The sequence below is a fragment of the Ailuropoda melanoleuca genome, chromosome 8 (genome assembly GCF_002007445.2).
Source record: "Ailuropoda melanoleuca isolate Jingjing chromosome 8, ASM200744v2, whole genome shotgun sequence".
Lineage (NCBI taxonomy): Eukaryota > Metazoa > Chordata > Mammalia > Carnivora > Ursidae > Ailuropoda > Ailuropoda melanoleuca.
In genome coordinates, this window is record NC_048225.1 from 63,339,808 (window position 1) to 63,356,545 (window position 16,738).

At 47.3% G+C, this 16,738-nt stretch overlaps 1 protein-coding gene across 1 annotated transcript; it reads left to right on the plus strand.

Moving 5' to 3' along the window:
- The first annotated feature begins 555 nt into the window (after positions 1–555).
- CNIH4 (cornichon family AMPA receptor auxiliary protein 4) lies at positions 556–16,127 on the plus strand. The gene is made up of 5 exons (XM_002922396.4): positions 556–711; positions 3,536–3,604; positions 7,792–7,904; positions 13,082–13,222; positions 15,949–16,127. The coding sequence occupies exons 1-5, from the start codon at positions 643–645 to the stop codon at positions 15,974–15,976; spliced, it is 420 nt and encodes a 139-aa protein (XP_002922442.2). The 5' UTR covers positions 556–642; the 3' UTR covers positions 15,977–16,127.
- The last annotated feature ends 611 nt before the right edge of the window (positions 16,128–16,738 follow it).

Here is a 16,738-nt window from a genome sequence, read left to right on the forward strand (position 1 = left end):
ATTCCTGTATCTGGGGTGTAGGGCAGATCCTGGCATGTAGTGGGGGTGGAGTCAGTAAGTAGTTGTTGAATGAATGGATGAGATGACACGCAACACTTCTAAAAACCTCAAAATCTAGAGTGGGGAGAATCGTTGCTGTCACAGAATAAGCGAGGGACTGCGAAACCTCCGGAGAAACGATCAGGAAGGGCAAGTCTCAACCTGTAAGCCAAGGATTGTTGTGGGACTTGGGCTGCAGGAGAAAAACGTTGCCAAGTCGGAGATCCTGTGGGCCCTGCGCGGAATCCAAAAGAAAAATCGCACATGATAACAAGTTGCACCGGGTATCCAGCAGATTACCAGCGTTCAGTAAATGCTCGCTAGTTCTTGTCATAATTCCTGGAACGAATCACATTGAGGGTAGAGTTCCCCCCTTCCCTTGCCCTGGTTTTGGTGCTCACGAACTACACTTCCCAGCATGCGTCAGAACTACGGCGGCCGGGTGGGTCGAGGGCGGACTACAACTCCCGGCAGGCCGCGCCGTGGCGCCCGCACTACGCGCCCCACCAGCTCCGGCGAGGGCCTATCAGGGGCGGGCGGGCGCGCTGGGCGCCGGAGCAGGTTTGACGGAAGGAGCGGCGGCGGCGGTGGCGGTGGCGGAGGATGGAGGCGGTGGTGTTCGTCTTCTCTCTCCTCGACTGTTGCGCGCTCATCTTCCTCTCCGTGTACTTCGTATCCTTGCCTGAGGCGGGCGGAAGCAGGCCGGGCCCGGAGCTCGGGGGACGGGGTTGAGACGGGGCAGGGCAGGTGCGCGGGGGCGAGGGCGGCCCTGCCCGGACCGGGACCGGACCGGGACCGGGGCGGCGAGCCGGGCGGGAGGACGGCCCAGCCGGGGAAGCCGGTCGGGAAGGCGGGCCGCTGTGGGCGACAGCCACTGCCGCCCTTGTCGGGGCGCCAGGGCCTTGGCGGACGGGCCCCGCCTGGGACGCGGGCGTCGTGCGGGGCGGGCCGGGGCCGGAGCAGCCATCTGCGGGGGACCGTGTTGGGGACCTTGCATGGCCGATTGCGCGTGTGTCGATGCCGAAACGGCGCCCGCACGGAAGACTTGCTCCTGTGCTAGTCCTCAGACTGGTGTTCAAGCCAGCAGCGCGTGAGGGTTGGACCCGCACCCTGCTCTCAGGGAGCATCCAGTCTTCGTCGTCGCCCAGTTCACCCTCCAGTTTAAGTCACTAACATGTTAGGAAACAAACATGCGGAATTGCGTTGTTTTTCTTTCCATGGAATTCACGTGCAGAGCTTTCTGATGGAAGTAAAGTTTTTGTTTGCCAGAGCATCCCGGCTTTTGCGTGTCTGTAGCAAAAGACAGACGCTGTGCTTTCAGCGTGACCTCATGCTGTATTGTGGACCGGCAGCCCATTGGAGAGGAAAGGGACAATTTGCAGTCAGGACTCCTTGCTTGGCTAGATGCTTGCTGTGCGAAGTGCTTCAGCTGTCTCCGCCTGGGGTTTCTTATCTTTACAATAGGGCTGTTTCCTTCACAGCTCTGGGTGTGTACAGCAAGGACATGGGTTCAGCCCCCGGCACGGTGCTTGCCCGGCCCCCGTTCAGCTGCACTTTTTACTTGAATTCTAAAATAAGAAGACCCTTGAGTTGATTTTGTTTTGTTTTTAAGATTTTATTTTTAAGTAGTCCCTGTACCCAAGAAGGGGCTGGAAATCACAACCCCAAGATCAAGACTCATGCTGTACCAACCGAGTCAGCCAGTGGAAGGAGAGCCTTGAGTTTTATTGGGTTTGGTGAACTGACTGATAGGGCAGAATCACGGGCCTGAGTTTTGACGACCTATGTCCCCCTTGTGACCTAAGGACCTGGGACTCACAGTGAAATGAAACATGGATTTCTGTATTTGCATTCGGAAAACTAGGCTTGATAATTTAAAGTAGGTGTGGCTTATACCAATTTATGTACATGAAAAACAGGTGGAATATTTGACTTAGACATTCAGATACATTTAGGGTGTGTTTTGATGAGATTCATCATATTGCATTATTGTATTTTTGGATGGTTGCACTAGCTTAATATTAGAGGCAAGAGGTAGAATATGGTCAGAACAGAAGTTCTGTAGGGATAGAAGTTTTCCCAGACTTTGAACCATGAAGGTAAGGGGTGGATATTCAAAATCAGGCAAGAGCAGAGGTGAAGATTCAGGTGTGTTTATGGCATTTCTGGATGACTGGGTTAAGGAATAGACCATCCAAGCAAGACATGCTTGATTTTGGCGGTAGTAGGAGGTCAAGTGGGAAAGGCTGGATTAGAGCAGTTTTTAAAGGGTTTGCGTGTTAGGGCCAGGAGGGCTTTCACTTTTATCCTCTAGGCAGTACGGAGCCATTGAACATTTTCGACATAAACAAATGGGGTATTAGGAAGACGAATCTGTAGAGTGGGTTTGAAATGGGAAGGACTGGAAGGTAAACCACTGGGGAGTGGGCCCGTGTGGGTTTGAAACAGCTCTGAATGTGGGCAGGTGAAAGGAGGGATTCGTGGGTGGAGTGAGGAGGAAGGCGTTGTCCAGACCTGCAGGAGGCTGATTGTGGGATATGAAACATGACAGAAATAACTTGCTGCCTTCTGAGCCCGGGCAAGTGGTGCTTGTGTCATCGACAGAAAGAAAACACATTTGGAGGCAATTTGTGGAGGAAGTGATGAGTTTGACTTTATGTTGAGGTGTTAGGGGGAATATCCATATGGAAATGTTTAGAATTTAGGTAAGAACATTTATTTTTACTTGTTTCATTGGATATTTTCAAGCATTAAAGTAGAGAGCATAGTGTAATAAACCCCCCCGTTTCTGTCACTCACCAACAGTGATTTTCAGCGTTTTGCTTTCCCCTTTCCTGGTGGGAAGGGATGTCGGAACGTTTCACAGCAAATCTCAGGCCTTGTATCATTCAATTAAGGACTTTTCCTTCTGTGTCACATGTCCTCACAAGTTTACATTCAGTACTAAAAACCATTTTTTGCTTAATTCTAGTATAAAGTATGTTTAACGTGGAAGGTTTCAGAAATAGAGAAAAGTATTAGGAAAACAGAGCATCTGGAAGGAGACATAACCAGTGCTGACATAGGACCATCCTGTATTGATGGTTTTGTATCTTTTCTTTTTTCACGTCTTGAGTCTTCAAAGACATTTTATGGATCTGTCATAAATAAACACTTTTCCTACTATTGGGAAGTCAGGTTTTTCACATTTAACTTGTTTTTAAAGGTCTTATTTTCTGTTACTTAACAGTCACTGTTTGATTTTTGAGGAACTGCAGTTGAATGTTCTCATATGGGTCACTTTAGAATTGAGCGCAATAAGATTATTTTGTGAAAATAATTTGTTGAAGGAACATAAATCAGAAAATTGAGTTGTCTAATGAGTGAACTTTACGGAAATAACGAAAATTTTTTCAAGTCAAATCTGATTGTGCGTTGCAGTTGGGTTTCTGTCTGAAACTTAAAAACAAAGAGTTGTTCTCAAAGAAGTCTTATAATTCCTTATCTTGATCCTCAGATAATTACACTGTCTGATTTAGAATGTGATTACATTAACGCTAGATCATGTTGCTCAAAATTAAACAAGGTAAGACATTTCTTTGCTCATTTCCGGCACTGAAGCTGGTTCTCCACTTTCTGTGTTAGAGATTACATATAGATAACCAGCGTATGTGTATTTGATTTTCAAGTGCGCGTTGCTGCTTCTTATTGGAATGTTTGTAGAGCTTCTGTGTTTTTGCAGTATTCTAGATCATGAAACTGTACTAGAGGACCTCACTGGAAATTTTGTTTCTTTACCGTGCTTGTTCCTCGTCCCTATGCCCGTCAGTACTTTACAAGGGAAAGGCTCATAACGAGGGTAATTTTGTCTGTCTTCTGTGTCTAAACCCATCTTCCCTGCTTGTGATAAAAAAAGCTCAGTCTGTTTTTTGTTGCATAAAAGACGACCACCTTTTCATGGCTTGCTGAGAAACGGAATTAATAAGTTGACTTGTTTCAAGGCTGTTTTACCTTTGGTATATAGTCGGAACTTTATGTTGGCAAGAATACTCTGAGTTGCAGGGTTTGTCTAGATGGAGGGAAGCCAGTTACTCCTGATTCATTTTATGGGCTGAGCAGACAGAAGAGCTTTCTGGATAAAAGTTCACGTAACAAGTCCCTAAACACTGAGAGGTGCTTTTGGCTTGACCTAAAAAGTATTCCCATGTGTCTTTGCACCTCTTCATCTACTTAATGTTTCTCTGGCCCATGAGGGGAATAAGTCACATGTGGAAAATTAAAATTTCTAGTTAACGATATTCCTTCTCTTCTTGTTTTCTTTATTTTGAATTTTCCGGAACATGGTTTAATACAATGATAGATTTAAATAAAAATATTTTGTGTTTATCTGCTATACCTTAAGACTTTTTAAAAAATTGAGAAGTAATCAATGTTGTATTAGTTTCAGGCCTCCTCGTCTTCAGAAGAATGATTAAATATATATTTTACCCGCTGGGCTGTATTTCTTTTTATATTTCTTGCTTAATATTTTAGGGCGCATTTAATTGGATTTTCTTTTGTAAATATAAAAATCAAAATACAAAGATAAGATCACCTGGATTCTTCTGAGAAAATTACCCCTTCAATTTGAAGTTGTCCTTTTTTAATGTTAAATTTTGCTTTTGTGAAGGTAACATTTGCACAGAACTTTAGTCAGAGCTGCTGCAAAGCTTATCCTGAAAAACAGCAGTCCCTGCCTGACCCCTTCGAATCCTATCTGTCGTACTTTTTAGGGGCAGCTGAGTTCTACACTTGAGCTGTTAATTTTTTTTTCAATATTTATATCCATATTTCTCTTTTATATGCTGAAACTGCTGTTTCTTGATTTATCAGTTTTAAATATCGTCTGTTGACTTCTGAGTCAATACAATAGATTTAGTTCTTAGGTACCTCCTTCCCTAAACATCACCTTTCCTATTTTCCTTTTTGGGTTAAATTGATATTCAGTGTTTACATTTGTTACAATGTACTGTTATAGGAATATACCACATCTTTTTTGGTGCTGAGCCTCATAGTGGATTATATTTTTCTTTCTTTTGTGTTTTTCTGGATGGCGTTCTCCTTCCCAGTGTTAATAATTGCTTCATTTTAAAAATTTCCTTAGTTTTCACTTACCTGTTACAAAGTCTTTTCAGATACATCTTTAAAGCTTGTTCTGTACTATCTGCTACGTGGGTCAGACATTAAAGTAATCTATCAGGGGAGCTCTTTTCCAGGTGACCTTTCTCCTTAAGACCACTGTCCTCTTGCTGTGGTCTGGACTGGCCACTTCCAGGCCCGCCCCGCAGCCCTCATCCTGGGACCCCTGGCCCGAGCCCTCCTTGGAAGTCGTGTCTTCCTTTCTGTTGGCCCACTGCTCCGTTGTGCTGGAGGAGCTTCTTGAGATATGGTACGGGGGGACTAAATTCGGAGGCCTTGCGTTTTCAAAAGTATCTTGTCCTTACCCCAGAGCGATAGTTTCTTTGAGTATAGCGTTCTAGGTTAGCAAAGATTCTCTTTCAGAGCTTCAAATACATTGGTCAGTAGTCTCCCGACTTCCAGTGTGGTTGACGTCGGGCGGTATGATGCTGTTTTGATTTCTACCTTTTTTTCCCCTTGTACTCTCCAGAAGTTGTAGAAACTTTCTTTTATCCTTGGTGTTTGGGAATTTTGCCTGAGCCTTTGTGAGCCTTTGCTGAGGTCTTTTTCATGCATTTTTTCTGCCACCTGATAGCTCTTTCAGCCTGGCAGATCTGTTGTGTTCTTTCTTTGATAACGTGTCTCCCCCCGAGCCCCACACGTTTTTTCCCCCTCTCGTCTCTTTCAACAACTTTCATGCACTGGATAATTCATCTGCTGGATTATCTGCCTGTTATTTTTTAAAAATTTTCATCCCTCTGGTTTTTTCCTACCTTTTTGTTTCAAGATTCCCTCTGCTCTCTCTTCTGATTTCCTAGGGTGCACATCATTTACGTCAAGTTTTTGTTTCTAAGAGCTTATTGTCTTCTTGGCCCAAGTTTGAGTTTCCTAGCTCTCTGAGAATCTTGATTATAGTAGTTTTGAAATTTCCTTCTGCTTCCTGCATGATCTCTGTTCCCTCCAAGCTCCTTTCCCTATGTTCTCCCCTCTCATATTGGAGGCTTCCCTCAGTTTCTGGTGCATGGCTGGCTGTCCATACATAAGGGTAAAGCCCTAAAGTACTTGTAGGAAGCTCCGTGTGAGCTCCAGGCTGTTGGCCGGCTGGTAGACAGACCCCACCGTAGGGTCATTGGTGTCTACCTGGACTTTTGTTGGGGTGCCTGAAGGGCAGTTGTTTTATCTGTGTTCTCTCTTGTGCCATTAAGTTACTCCACAGGAGAATTTTCCAGGCTCGTGCTGGGGGCTGTAAGCCTAGCGCTGGTATTCAGAGAGCAATTAGGGGAAGAACAGCACATCGCTGAAGGAGGGAAGAGAATGAAAGCAGAGGGCTTAGTCGAAATGAGTAAAGCAAGCATCATCGTGTTAAGTATCACTTCCTAAAGCTTTTGCTTCCAGTTTGTCTGTGGAGAACAAGGTAAGAAACAGAGTTCGGAGGTTCCCGGTGTGCGGGCAGAGGACCCGGAGAGAGGGGAGCGGGAGCCGCGATGCCACTTGCGGAGTGCTTGCTCCGCCCGAGGCTTCCGAGCACTGTCCATCTAATTCTGTACAGCAGGGATCGTCATCTCCCCTTTGCAGATGAGAAAATCGTGGCTCAGAGAGGGTGGGTGACTTTTCCCAAGACTGCTAAGCTGCTCAGCTGATCTCCCCAGAGCAGGAACTCCTCTCCGGGTCTGACTGCAGCTCACCCTTGTCAGTACTATGTGCAACTGGTTACACGTATTAAAAAGTTCCAGTTGATTGCAAACTAGGTTTAAGGCCTAGCAAATCCCTTCTTCTTTGTTTTCAAAAACAGTCTCTAAAATCTAAACGCTAAAAGCCCTGGGGCCAGTGTGTTTGGGCTTTACTGTTTTGTTCTACCACCAAGGAGCTTTGTGACCTTGAGCAAATTCACTTAACCTGAGTTTTTCTCGTTTCTGCAAGTGGGGATTATCAGTTCGTGTCTGCATAAGTATATTAACTTCCTTTAAAAGAAAAACCTCTACTCATAGGAGAGGTGGATTATTGGTAAATGGAGGACCTGCTGGAAGAGCTCTTGGTGCATGAGAACTAGAATATCGCACAGTTAACAGAGCTCGCAGAAGGGCCGTGGGCGCTGGAAAGCCAGTAGGCTGGCATCCTGGTTCAATACCGTATTTGTTCAGCTTGGAGCTGTTAATGTGAGCTGTTAAAGTAGCTGTGTGTGTGTGTGTGTGTGTGTGTGTGTGTATGTGAAATGATTTCCCTCAGGATTCTGGAGCTGGGAAAATGTTTAAGACTGATATTCTGACTTGCAGGGCCTTATGTATTGGGCTTTCGCACAGACATTGGGATAGAAAGTAAATGATACTCCCGTTTTGCCCCAGGTTGTCATTCATGTCTTCTTCGTGAATAAATCTGAACCTTAGCTTAGGATAAAACATAACTGAAATTTAAGGGCATTATTTTTAAGCTGTGCCCCGATGTATTTGCATGGGGTAAGCAGTTTGCAGTATGCAGATCTGGGTCATCTGAGTCTCAAAATAATCTTGAAACCCGAGCTTGTAAATTCTCTGTGTATTCATTGATTTAGCTTCAAATAACATGTACATTCCGGAAGAACACAGCAGGGAGATGTAATACCTTGTTTTTCCTTTGCAGTGGGTGATTCCAGAATTGATTGGCCATACCATCGTCACGGTGTTAATGCTCGTTTCATTGCACTGGTTCATCTTCCTCCTCAACTTGCCTGTTGCCACTTGGAATATATATCGGTGAGTATAGTTTGTGTCATGGCCATTTAAAGAAAAAAATTTAAAAGTGTAATAGCTTTTTCTTCTGCAATAAAGTATGTACCAGTCATGAAACCAGTGAGCGCAGAATGCCACAGATCAGCATACATTTTTCTTTTCTTTGGTATGCTGGGTAGGTGGCGATTCGCTCTTGTGGTAAAAACACAAATTTACATGTGTAAATTTTAAAAATTTGGAATGTTTCGTTTGATGTCTAAGGACTTTGTGTGACTAAGAATGATCGAAAGTGGGACGCCTGGGTGGCTCAGTTGGTTAAGCATCTGCCTTTGGTTCAGGTCATGATCATAGGGTCCTGGGATTGAGTCCCGCGTCGGGCTCCCTGCTCAGCAGGGTGCCTGCTTCTCCCTCTCTCTCTGCCTGCTGCTCCCCCTGTTTGCTCTCTCTCTCTCTGACAAATAAATAAAATCTTAAAAAAAAATGATCAAAAGTCTGAGACTATAAGACTCCTGTTATTTATATCTGCAGGTTTTAATTAGAGTATATTTGGAACGCTCCAGAGAGAATTTAATTTTAAAGTCTGCAGACTGGATAACATCAGAATTCTAACTTAATGAATTTAGGAAGCTTTTCAAACATAGCTCGGTATAAACACTAATTGGATAAAATATTATAGTTGGGCACTTGTACAGTATGTATTTTCTTACGAAGAACTGTGGGATAATCTTTTTTTTTTTTAATTTTTTTTGGTGAAGATTTTATTTATTTATTTGACAGAGAGAGACAGCCAGCAAGAGAGGGAACACAAGCAGGGGGAGTGGGAGAGGAGGAAGCAGGCTCCCAGCGGAGCATAGAGCCTGATGCGGGGCTTGATCCCAGGACCCTGGAATCAGGCCCTGAGCCGAAGGCAGACGCTTAATGACTGAGCCACCCAGGCGCCCCAGAACTGTGGGATTATCTTGACAAACCTGGGATTATTTTTAGTGGGTTCCTGTTCTAAATTTTTAGGATTTTTTTTTTTTTTTTTTTTTACTTTTATCTAGTTTTGGGGTAAAATCATCACCTGATCGTTACATTGATCGTGATTTTTAATTTTTTTAATTTTTATTTATTTTTTAAAGTTTATTAATGTTTTTAAGTTTATTTATTTATTTTGTTCAGTAATCTCTGCACCCAACGTGGGGCTTGAAATCACAACCCTCAGATCAGGAGTCACACGCTTTTCCAGCTGAGCCAGCCCAGTGCCCCATCCGTGTGATTTTTTTTTTAAAAGTGCGGTTAGAATAAGAAGGACAAAGAAAATAATAAAGGAGGGGTAGGAAGAGACGCTAGGGAGCACATGGTAACGGAAGGCCTGAGGATGAGGAAGTGAGTGGATTTGGGGGAATGAATTTATATGTGAAGACTGTGAGACGAGAACATGAGCTAAGGGAAGAGATTTTAAATCTCTGTACCTCTTCTCCGGAGGGAAAGGATGACTTTGTCTTTTCAGTTTCTTGTTGCTCTCCCATCCTGTGGTCATCCCATAGAGCAAACCGAGCTCAGCTAGAAACATGGGCTCCTGTCCCACAAGGTGCAGTCCCATGCAGGCTTAGAGCACGGCTCAGTGTCCTTGTGGCCACAGCAAGCAGAGCACGAATTTGGGAGTGAGGCTGGGTCTTAGCGGTACCCTAGCGCACACCGTCATTCTGCGAGCCCTGAGCAGGTGCCAGAGGACCAGCAGGCTTGGCTGCGGCTTCTTTGTGAGGAGTACAGACTGTGGCTGAAGGCTCTGTGAGGTCTTATTGGGGGGACGAAAAAGTCCACAGCTTCTGTTCCCTGTCATCACAGAGATCACATGGGTTTACTGCCCCAGTGACCGCGACAGATTGACGGCTGTTCACAAATTTACCTTCTATTTCAAAAGGTTTAAAAATCAGCAGACGGATTCCCTCCTGGTTTCAGATGTCTGCACTTTATGGTTTTGGGGATGCAGACATCTGAAATGGACAAAGAGGGAAAAACACAGAAGAACAAAATATGCTAGTTCCGGAGAGGTGGGCCGAGGTGCCTGGAGAGCCACGGGGAAGCCTGGCTGGGAGGAGAGCGGGAGGGAGCGGTGCAGGGCGGGTGAGGCATTCTCCCGGGTGGGACGGACACGGGAGTGGTGGCAGGGAAACCAGGAGGCAGACAGGCAAGGCATATGTAAGGACCAGTCTGGTGGCAGTCACGTGGGTGAGGGAGTAGGAATAGACAAAGCTGGCGATGTCGATTAGGATGGGTCACGGAGAATATGGTCCAAGGGGTTTATATATAAATACAAGTCGTGCTAGCATAGCATTCACCCATTTAAAGCATCGTTTGCAGTCTGTTTGCAGTGTCTTTGTAGCTTTAAGCAGCCATCACCAGTCTGCTCCAGAACAGGTTCACCCCAACAAAGGGAAGCCCTCCACCCAGCAGCAGCCACTGCTCCTGCCCTCCCCCGGCCCTCGGCAGCCGCAGCCTCCGCTCTGTCTCCTAAGACCTGTTCTGCACAGACACGTCGTAGAAGAGAGTTCAGTACGTGCTCTTTTATGACGGGCTTTTCTCACTATAATGTTTTCAAAGATCGTCCGTGGGTGGCAGATGTCCGTTCTCCCCTCCCCTGTATTGCCGAGTAGTACTGCAGTGTACAGATGGACTACATTTTGTGTGTCCATTTGCGCTTGATGGGCATCTGAATTGTTTCTGTTTTTTAGCTTCGATGAATAATTCTGTGAACATTCATGTGCACGTTTTTGTGTGGACATGCGTTTTCATTTTTCCTAGGAGTGGAATTGCTGGGTCCTATGGTAACTTTGTGTTTAACCATTTGAGGAACTGCCTAGGTGTTCAAAAGCCGCCGTGCCGTTTTACCCTCCCTCCAGCTGTGTGTGAGGGTTCCATTTTTCCATATCCTCGCCAATCTGTTGTGTGTCTTTCTTTTTTACATTTGTTTTTATTTATTTAAGTCATCTCCACACCCAGTGTGGGGCTCGAACTCATGACCCCGAGATCAAGAGTCGTGTGCCCTTCCAGCTGAGCCAACCAGGCGCCCCTGTGTCTCTTTAGTTTAGCCATCCTGCCGGGTGTGGTGTTTCACTGGTTTTGATTTACATTTCCCTAGTGATTGAGGGAATTGGGGACCTTTTAATGTGGTTAGTAGCTATTCACGTATCGTCTTTGCTCTGCATGTTTTTGAGTAACTTTAATTGATGAGGTAAAGTATTTTTGGGAAGATTTTTCTGGAACCATCGTATAGTATTGATTGGATGGTGGAGAAGAGCTAGGAGGGCTTCCCTGTTCAGAGTCTGGGTGAGGCCGTGGAGCTGGACTGGGGTTGGGATGCGGGAATGCGGAGCAGGCCGCCGTGGAAGCAGCACTAGGAGGGAGGGTGCCCGTGAAGGGTGGGACGGAGAGAGTCTGTCGGGACCACCAGGAAAATGGTGACGGTGCTGCTAGGTCACTTGGACGTCAGAGGAGGACAAGACTCTCATCAGAGACGGAGCTGAGATGTTGTCTGGACAGTCACATGTCAGGGCCCTTCCACTCAGCTCTAGATGGGCTGCAGGATTTGGGGGAGAGTTTCAGATTTGTGGAGCTCGGGGGCACTTGCATTTCACAGAAGTCATTGTTGATAAACTGCGTGTGTGACAGGAAGGGGTCGGGGACATTGCAAGGTCAGGACACATCGTTGTACTCGTGGCACGTGATGCAGTCTGGGTGTCGCCACCCGGACACTTACGCTGCCGGATCCTCCCGGAGTGACCAGATTTCCTCACTCGTAAAGAGAGTTATTTGGGGAGGAAGACTGTGACATACACAGTGACATGAAATAAATATGAAAGCCTAAAAGACTCCACGTAGTATCTTCAGGACTGGACTCCTCTGAGTGTGTGGAAACCCTGGGCGGGGTCGGTTCGGAGTCGGAAGGAGGTGCACGCGGGCCGTGCCCTTTCTCTTCTGCTTTCACTTGCGGCCCTGGTCCTCGTGTCTCGCTGTGGCCATGCCTCCACTACTATAAAATGTACATTTCCGGCTTGTCAGAATATTATTACTTAATAATATCTTGAACTTGGCCTGTTTTTTAAGAGTTACTTAACATTAGACATTGTCTGTGGAGTCTGAACTATCTACTCGTTTTTTTGTTTGTTTTTTAAGGTTTTGTTTGTCAGAGAGAGAGAAAGAACGAGAGAGAGAGCACAAGTGGGGTGAGAGACAGAGGCAGAGGGGGGAGCAGGGAGCCCAATGCGGGACTCAGTCCCAGAACCCTGGGATCATGACCTGAGCCGAAGGCAGACGCTTAACCGACTGAGCCACCCAGGTGTCCCAGCTATCTACTGTTTTAGCTGAAGAGGAATTTTATTTTTATCATGGTGGCCCTTCCATTTCCATTCTATCTAAATCATTTCCATTTCGTTTTCTCTAAATTGTACGTATAAGCCGGGTGCCATGTATGAAGCCTGCAGATCAAGGTGTATTATCTCTGGATCAGCGGGAGCACCACAGAGGAGGGCTCTGATCTGGGCACAGAGTCTCTCTTTTCACTGTCTTCTGTGAAATGGGAATAATTATGTTTGACACTATTCCTTATAAAGATGTTGCATTAAGGGGTGCCTGGGTGGCTCCGTTGGTTGAGCGTACTAAGCCTTGGTTTCGGCTCAGGTCGTGATCTCAGGTTCCTGGGATCGAGCCCCACGTTGGGCTCTGCTCAGTGTGCAGTGTGCTTGAGATTCTCTCGTTCTCCCTCTGCCCCTTTCCCTGCTTGCTTGTGCTCTCTCTCTCAAATGCATGAATAAATCTTTAAAAAAAATGTTGCATTATTTTAGAACTTTCTAGATAAAGAAGTTTCTAAGAACTTGATAAAATTGGTTTGGTTTGGAGTCCCCTTTACTTGTGTCCAGTGGAAAATGGTTGTAGGTATGTTTGGTTTAGGAGTTTTCTACAGGTGGGTAAAAGGGTCTTGATGCATAAAATATCCTTCTCTAGAGTGCCACTGTATTTGTTTCAGAGGGCGGAAAATTACAGCATAAATTAACAAGTGTTGTATCTCTCAAAGGAAAACCACGTGGCACCCTGTCCATGTCTGGTCTAACCTTAAGGCCGCCTTAAAGGTTCACTTTTAAACGTTGGCTATTACTGGGTACTTACTTTTGAGTATTTTTACTGATGATTTGATTTTCCCTTAAACGTGTGCACACCAGATTCATCATGGTGCCCAGTGGGAACATGGGAGTGTTTGATCCGACAGAGATACACAACCGGGGGCAGCTGAAGTCACACATGAAGGAAGCCATGATCAAGCTCGGCTTCCACCTGCTCTGTTTCTTCATGTATCTTTACAGGTGAGTTTACAGCCCTCGCGGCTCCCCCTGTATGCGATGCCCGCTCTTGGTGGTGAGACACCACTGGCCTGTAGGACTAAGTGTGGGCGACGCAGAGCTCTGGGGGAATCCTGCGGAACTCTGGCGGCTGTGTGCATTTTGTATGTGTCATCGAATCCGAGCTACTTCTTGGCTCCGAGGCCGTCCGCGTGCTCTCTCTTTCTTCCCCGGTGTCCAGGCCTCACTGCCGGTCATGAGTGGCGCCGGCCATGCTCCCAGGGACCGGCCCGCCGCGGGTCTCCTGGGGTCCAGTGCGGAGAGCTGAGAGTTGGCCCAGTCTTTGTCGGCAGTGAGGACCTGAGTGTGGCGTCGCCTCGCCGCTGTGCCAGGCCGCCTGTTCCGGTAGAACCGTGTCAGCCTTCCAGTCGCGGCACACGGGAGGTGACTGCCACCAGTAAGGACTGGCCCTCAGACGTGGGATGCCTCGTGCATCCCCTCTTAAATTATGTTGTAGAGATAAACTTGCCACCTTGTCCTTTACCTGTCACGGGCCCATGAATAGAGCAAGGAAGGGAAACAAGATCGTTGTGTGCGTATGATTTGATTAAACCTTTAGGAGGCCAGAAATCAGGCTTAACCTTTGTATGTGAGCTTAACTAGATCATACCTATTCTTCTCCCCAGCTGAATTTAAATTTTTAAATTTAAAGTCCTAAGAGGACTCTTAGGAAGAACTTGTGTTGAACTAAATTTCTATCATTCAGAGGGTTCCAATAGTTAGAAACTGCATAGAGATGGCAGTTTTGAAACATTGCTCTTTTTTTTTTTTAAAGATTTTTTTTTTTTTTATTTGATAGAGAGAGACAGCCAGCAAGAGAGGGAATACAAGCATGGAGAGTGGGATTCAGGAAGAGGCAGGCTCCCAGTAGAGGAGCCCGATGTGGGGCTCGATCCCATAACGCCGGGATCACGCCCTGAGCCGAAGGCAGACGCTTAACCGCTGTGCCACCCAGGCGCCCCTATGTGTTTCATTTTTAAACCTTACTTTAAAGGCAAAGAACAAAGAGCAGAGAAATTTAATATTAACACGATGACACACCCTCTTCTGGCTTTTCTGACTTTAAAGTGAAATTATGTGAAGGTATCTGGGCGGCCAGAGAGGGTCCCTCATAGTTGTCTCTGGAGAGGTGGAAGGCAGGGCTGGAAGCAGCGGCGCTCGGGGCCGTCCCGTGCGACTGTCCCGCGAGGCTGCTCTCGGTGGCAGCGGAGCCCCGCGTGGCGGGCAGTGTGGGGTCGCAGAGGAGGATCTTGCCTAGTAGACGCGAGTCTTGGGATTTGAAATGCACACAGGTCTCGGGGTCGGCAGCGGCTGGCTTTGCGGCAGTGGGATGGGGCTGGGCGTGGGCGGAGGGGCCGGGGAGCCTCTGGGGGCAGGTCGAGGGGGGACCCCGCACAACTGAGTGGAAGGCAGGCAGCCTTTGTCGCTGTTTTGGGAGACACTGCGTCCCTCTTTCTGGCCTCGCATCCTGAGCTTGTCACGTCTGCCACCTTGCTGTGGCCTCAACCCTGGCGCCACCCACAGCTCCCGTCCCGGATGAGGGAGCCGTCTCAGAGGACATGCTCGTCCTGTTTTCTCCTGCTCGGGGCTGCTCCTGTGTCTGGTGGCTTTATTACCAGTCGTCCGGTCCCTCACGCAGGCCTCTCCAGCTGGTCCTCTCCAGGTCGCCTGCCGTGTCGCGGACGCTCAGGGTTTGTCACGTGGAATGAGAGGAGAGCATGCCTATCTTCTTTTGAGAGTGCTGGACTCGATGCCACTGGTGTGGGGTTGGGTGCCAACCCCGTGCAGTCTGGGCCTGGCCGCTTCCTGTGCGACCCAGGGCTAGTTTCTTAACCTCTCTGTGCCTCAGTTTCTGCATCTGGAAATGGGATAGTAATTAGTACCCACCTCCCTGGGGTGTGATCCGGACTTAATGAGAGAACGCACGTAAAGCATCGTGGTTTGTGTTGACCTAGCGTTAACTCGCAAAAATCTTCCAGGCGCGTCCGCTGCTGCCATTAAGCTGCGCCGTGCGCGCCTGTGTGGTGAAATTGGGACCGCAAAGGCCGCCGTGAGTGGGTGCAAGGGTTCCTGGGTATTGTCCTCTGTCCCAGCACCGCGGGCTGACTTCGGCGCGAGGCGGTGATGATAGGGCCTGGCGCTGCTGTTGGCCGCGGGGGCTTAGCAGAGTGTACCGGCGATTGCCACGTGCCTGATGCTGTCAGGCCGGCGTCTGGGGGCCACACAGGGCCCTGCGCGAAAGTGGGGGCCTGAAGCTCGGTGCTTGGGGTCTGCAGCAGGCAAGGGCTGAGGCCCGGGCCCGCCCTCCCGGCCGCTGTGCGGGCTACGCAGGGGCGTCCCGGGTGGGCGGGGAGCGGGGCTTTGGGCCTCAGGACAGCGTGTGCGAGGTCTGGCTAGAGAAGGCACGTTTTGCTTTGTTTTCTGGCCGTGGCTTATTCTGAATTGTAGCCCAACGTTGATTTTAGGTTACACTCACCCCCCCCAATTATTTGTTTTGTTTCATGAAACAAATCAGGGCTTTGAGAGGCCCTACTAAGTAGATGTTCTTTCTTTTAAAAATGGGTCAGTGATTGTCTTTTGCTCAGATGAGTGTTCCTTGCTGAGCCTCAGAGACATGAGCCCAGACAGAGCAGACGTCGTAGGGACACTGCTCAGGGGACGCTGGTAACGCTCATCTCTTCTCTCCGCAGTATGATTTTAGCTTTGATAAACGACTGAAGCTGGAGGAGCCGCGGGGCGCAGTCCGGGAGCCAGAGACGGCTGAACTCATCCTTAGAACCGTGACCATAGCAGTATATTTTTCCCTCTTTGAACAAAAAAAAATATTTTTGCTGTATTTTTACCATATAAAGTATTTAAAAAACACGAATTGAGTTTTGTAGATTTCTGGTTCTCAACTTTAGCCCGAACCCTGACGTGTTTCTCTCATCGTCTGTGTGTTGAAGATCGCTATTTGTACGTAGCAACGGGAGCGTCATCTGCCAGAGAATCTGAGGACACACATCAGAGGGAAAGCCTCCTAGACGCGCTGCTGCGAAGACCGGGTGTAGAGCAGCGCTGTTAGTCTGGGCAGAGGAAGAGAGAAATATTTTCCCTCTTATGGCAGCTTCGTACGGTTAATTCAGTGTAAAGATTTGTGGGACTGTCAGCTAAAAGTCTTTTCACAGGAATGTTAATAGAAAATGACATTTCAAAAAATATATCTTTTTTTGCAGAAATCTGTGAAACCATATAAGCCATTTGCCCAGGTACAATGTAATTCCTGCTTCTAGAAAGGAAAATAAATCAAAAAAGCAAAGTTTTATCAAGAATTTTCATTTAAAGCCACTGCCTCCAGAATCACCCTCAAACCCTTAGGACCCACTGGCTCTTGCAGGTCCTACTCTCGTACTCTGGTCTCTCAGACACGTTGCTTAATGGGTTTGGAGAGGCGATTTGGCAGAAGATGCTCATCAGACTAGAGCAGGAATAGCCAGTCAT

Coding starts and splice junctions, on each gene's coding strand:
- CNIH4 (XM_002922396.4), top strand. CDS start 643: ATGGAGGCGGTGGTGTTCGTCTTCTCTCTCCTCGACTGTTGCGCGCTC. Junction 712..3,535: donor TCTTCCTCTCCGTGTACTTC/GTATCCTTGCCT, acceptor CTTGATCCTCAG/ATAATTACACTGTCTGATTT. Junction 3,605..7,791: donor GTTGCTCAAAATTAAACAAG/GTAAGACATTTC, acceptor TTTCCTTTGCAG/TGGGTGATTCCAGAATTGAT.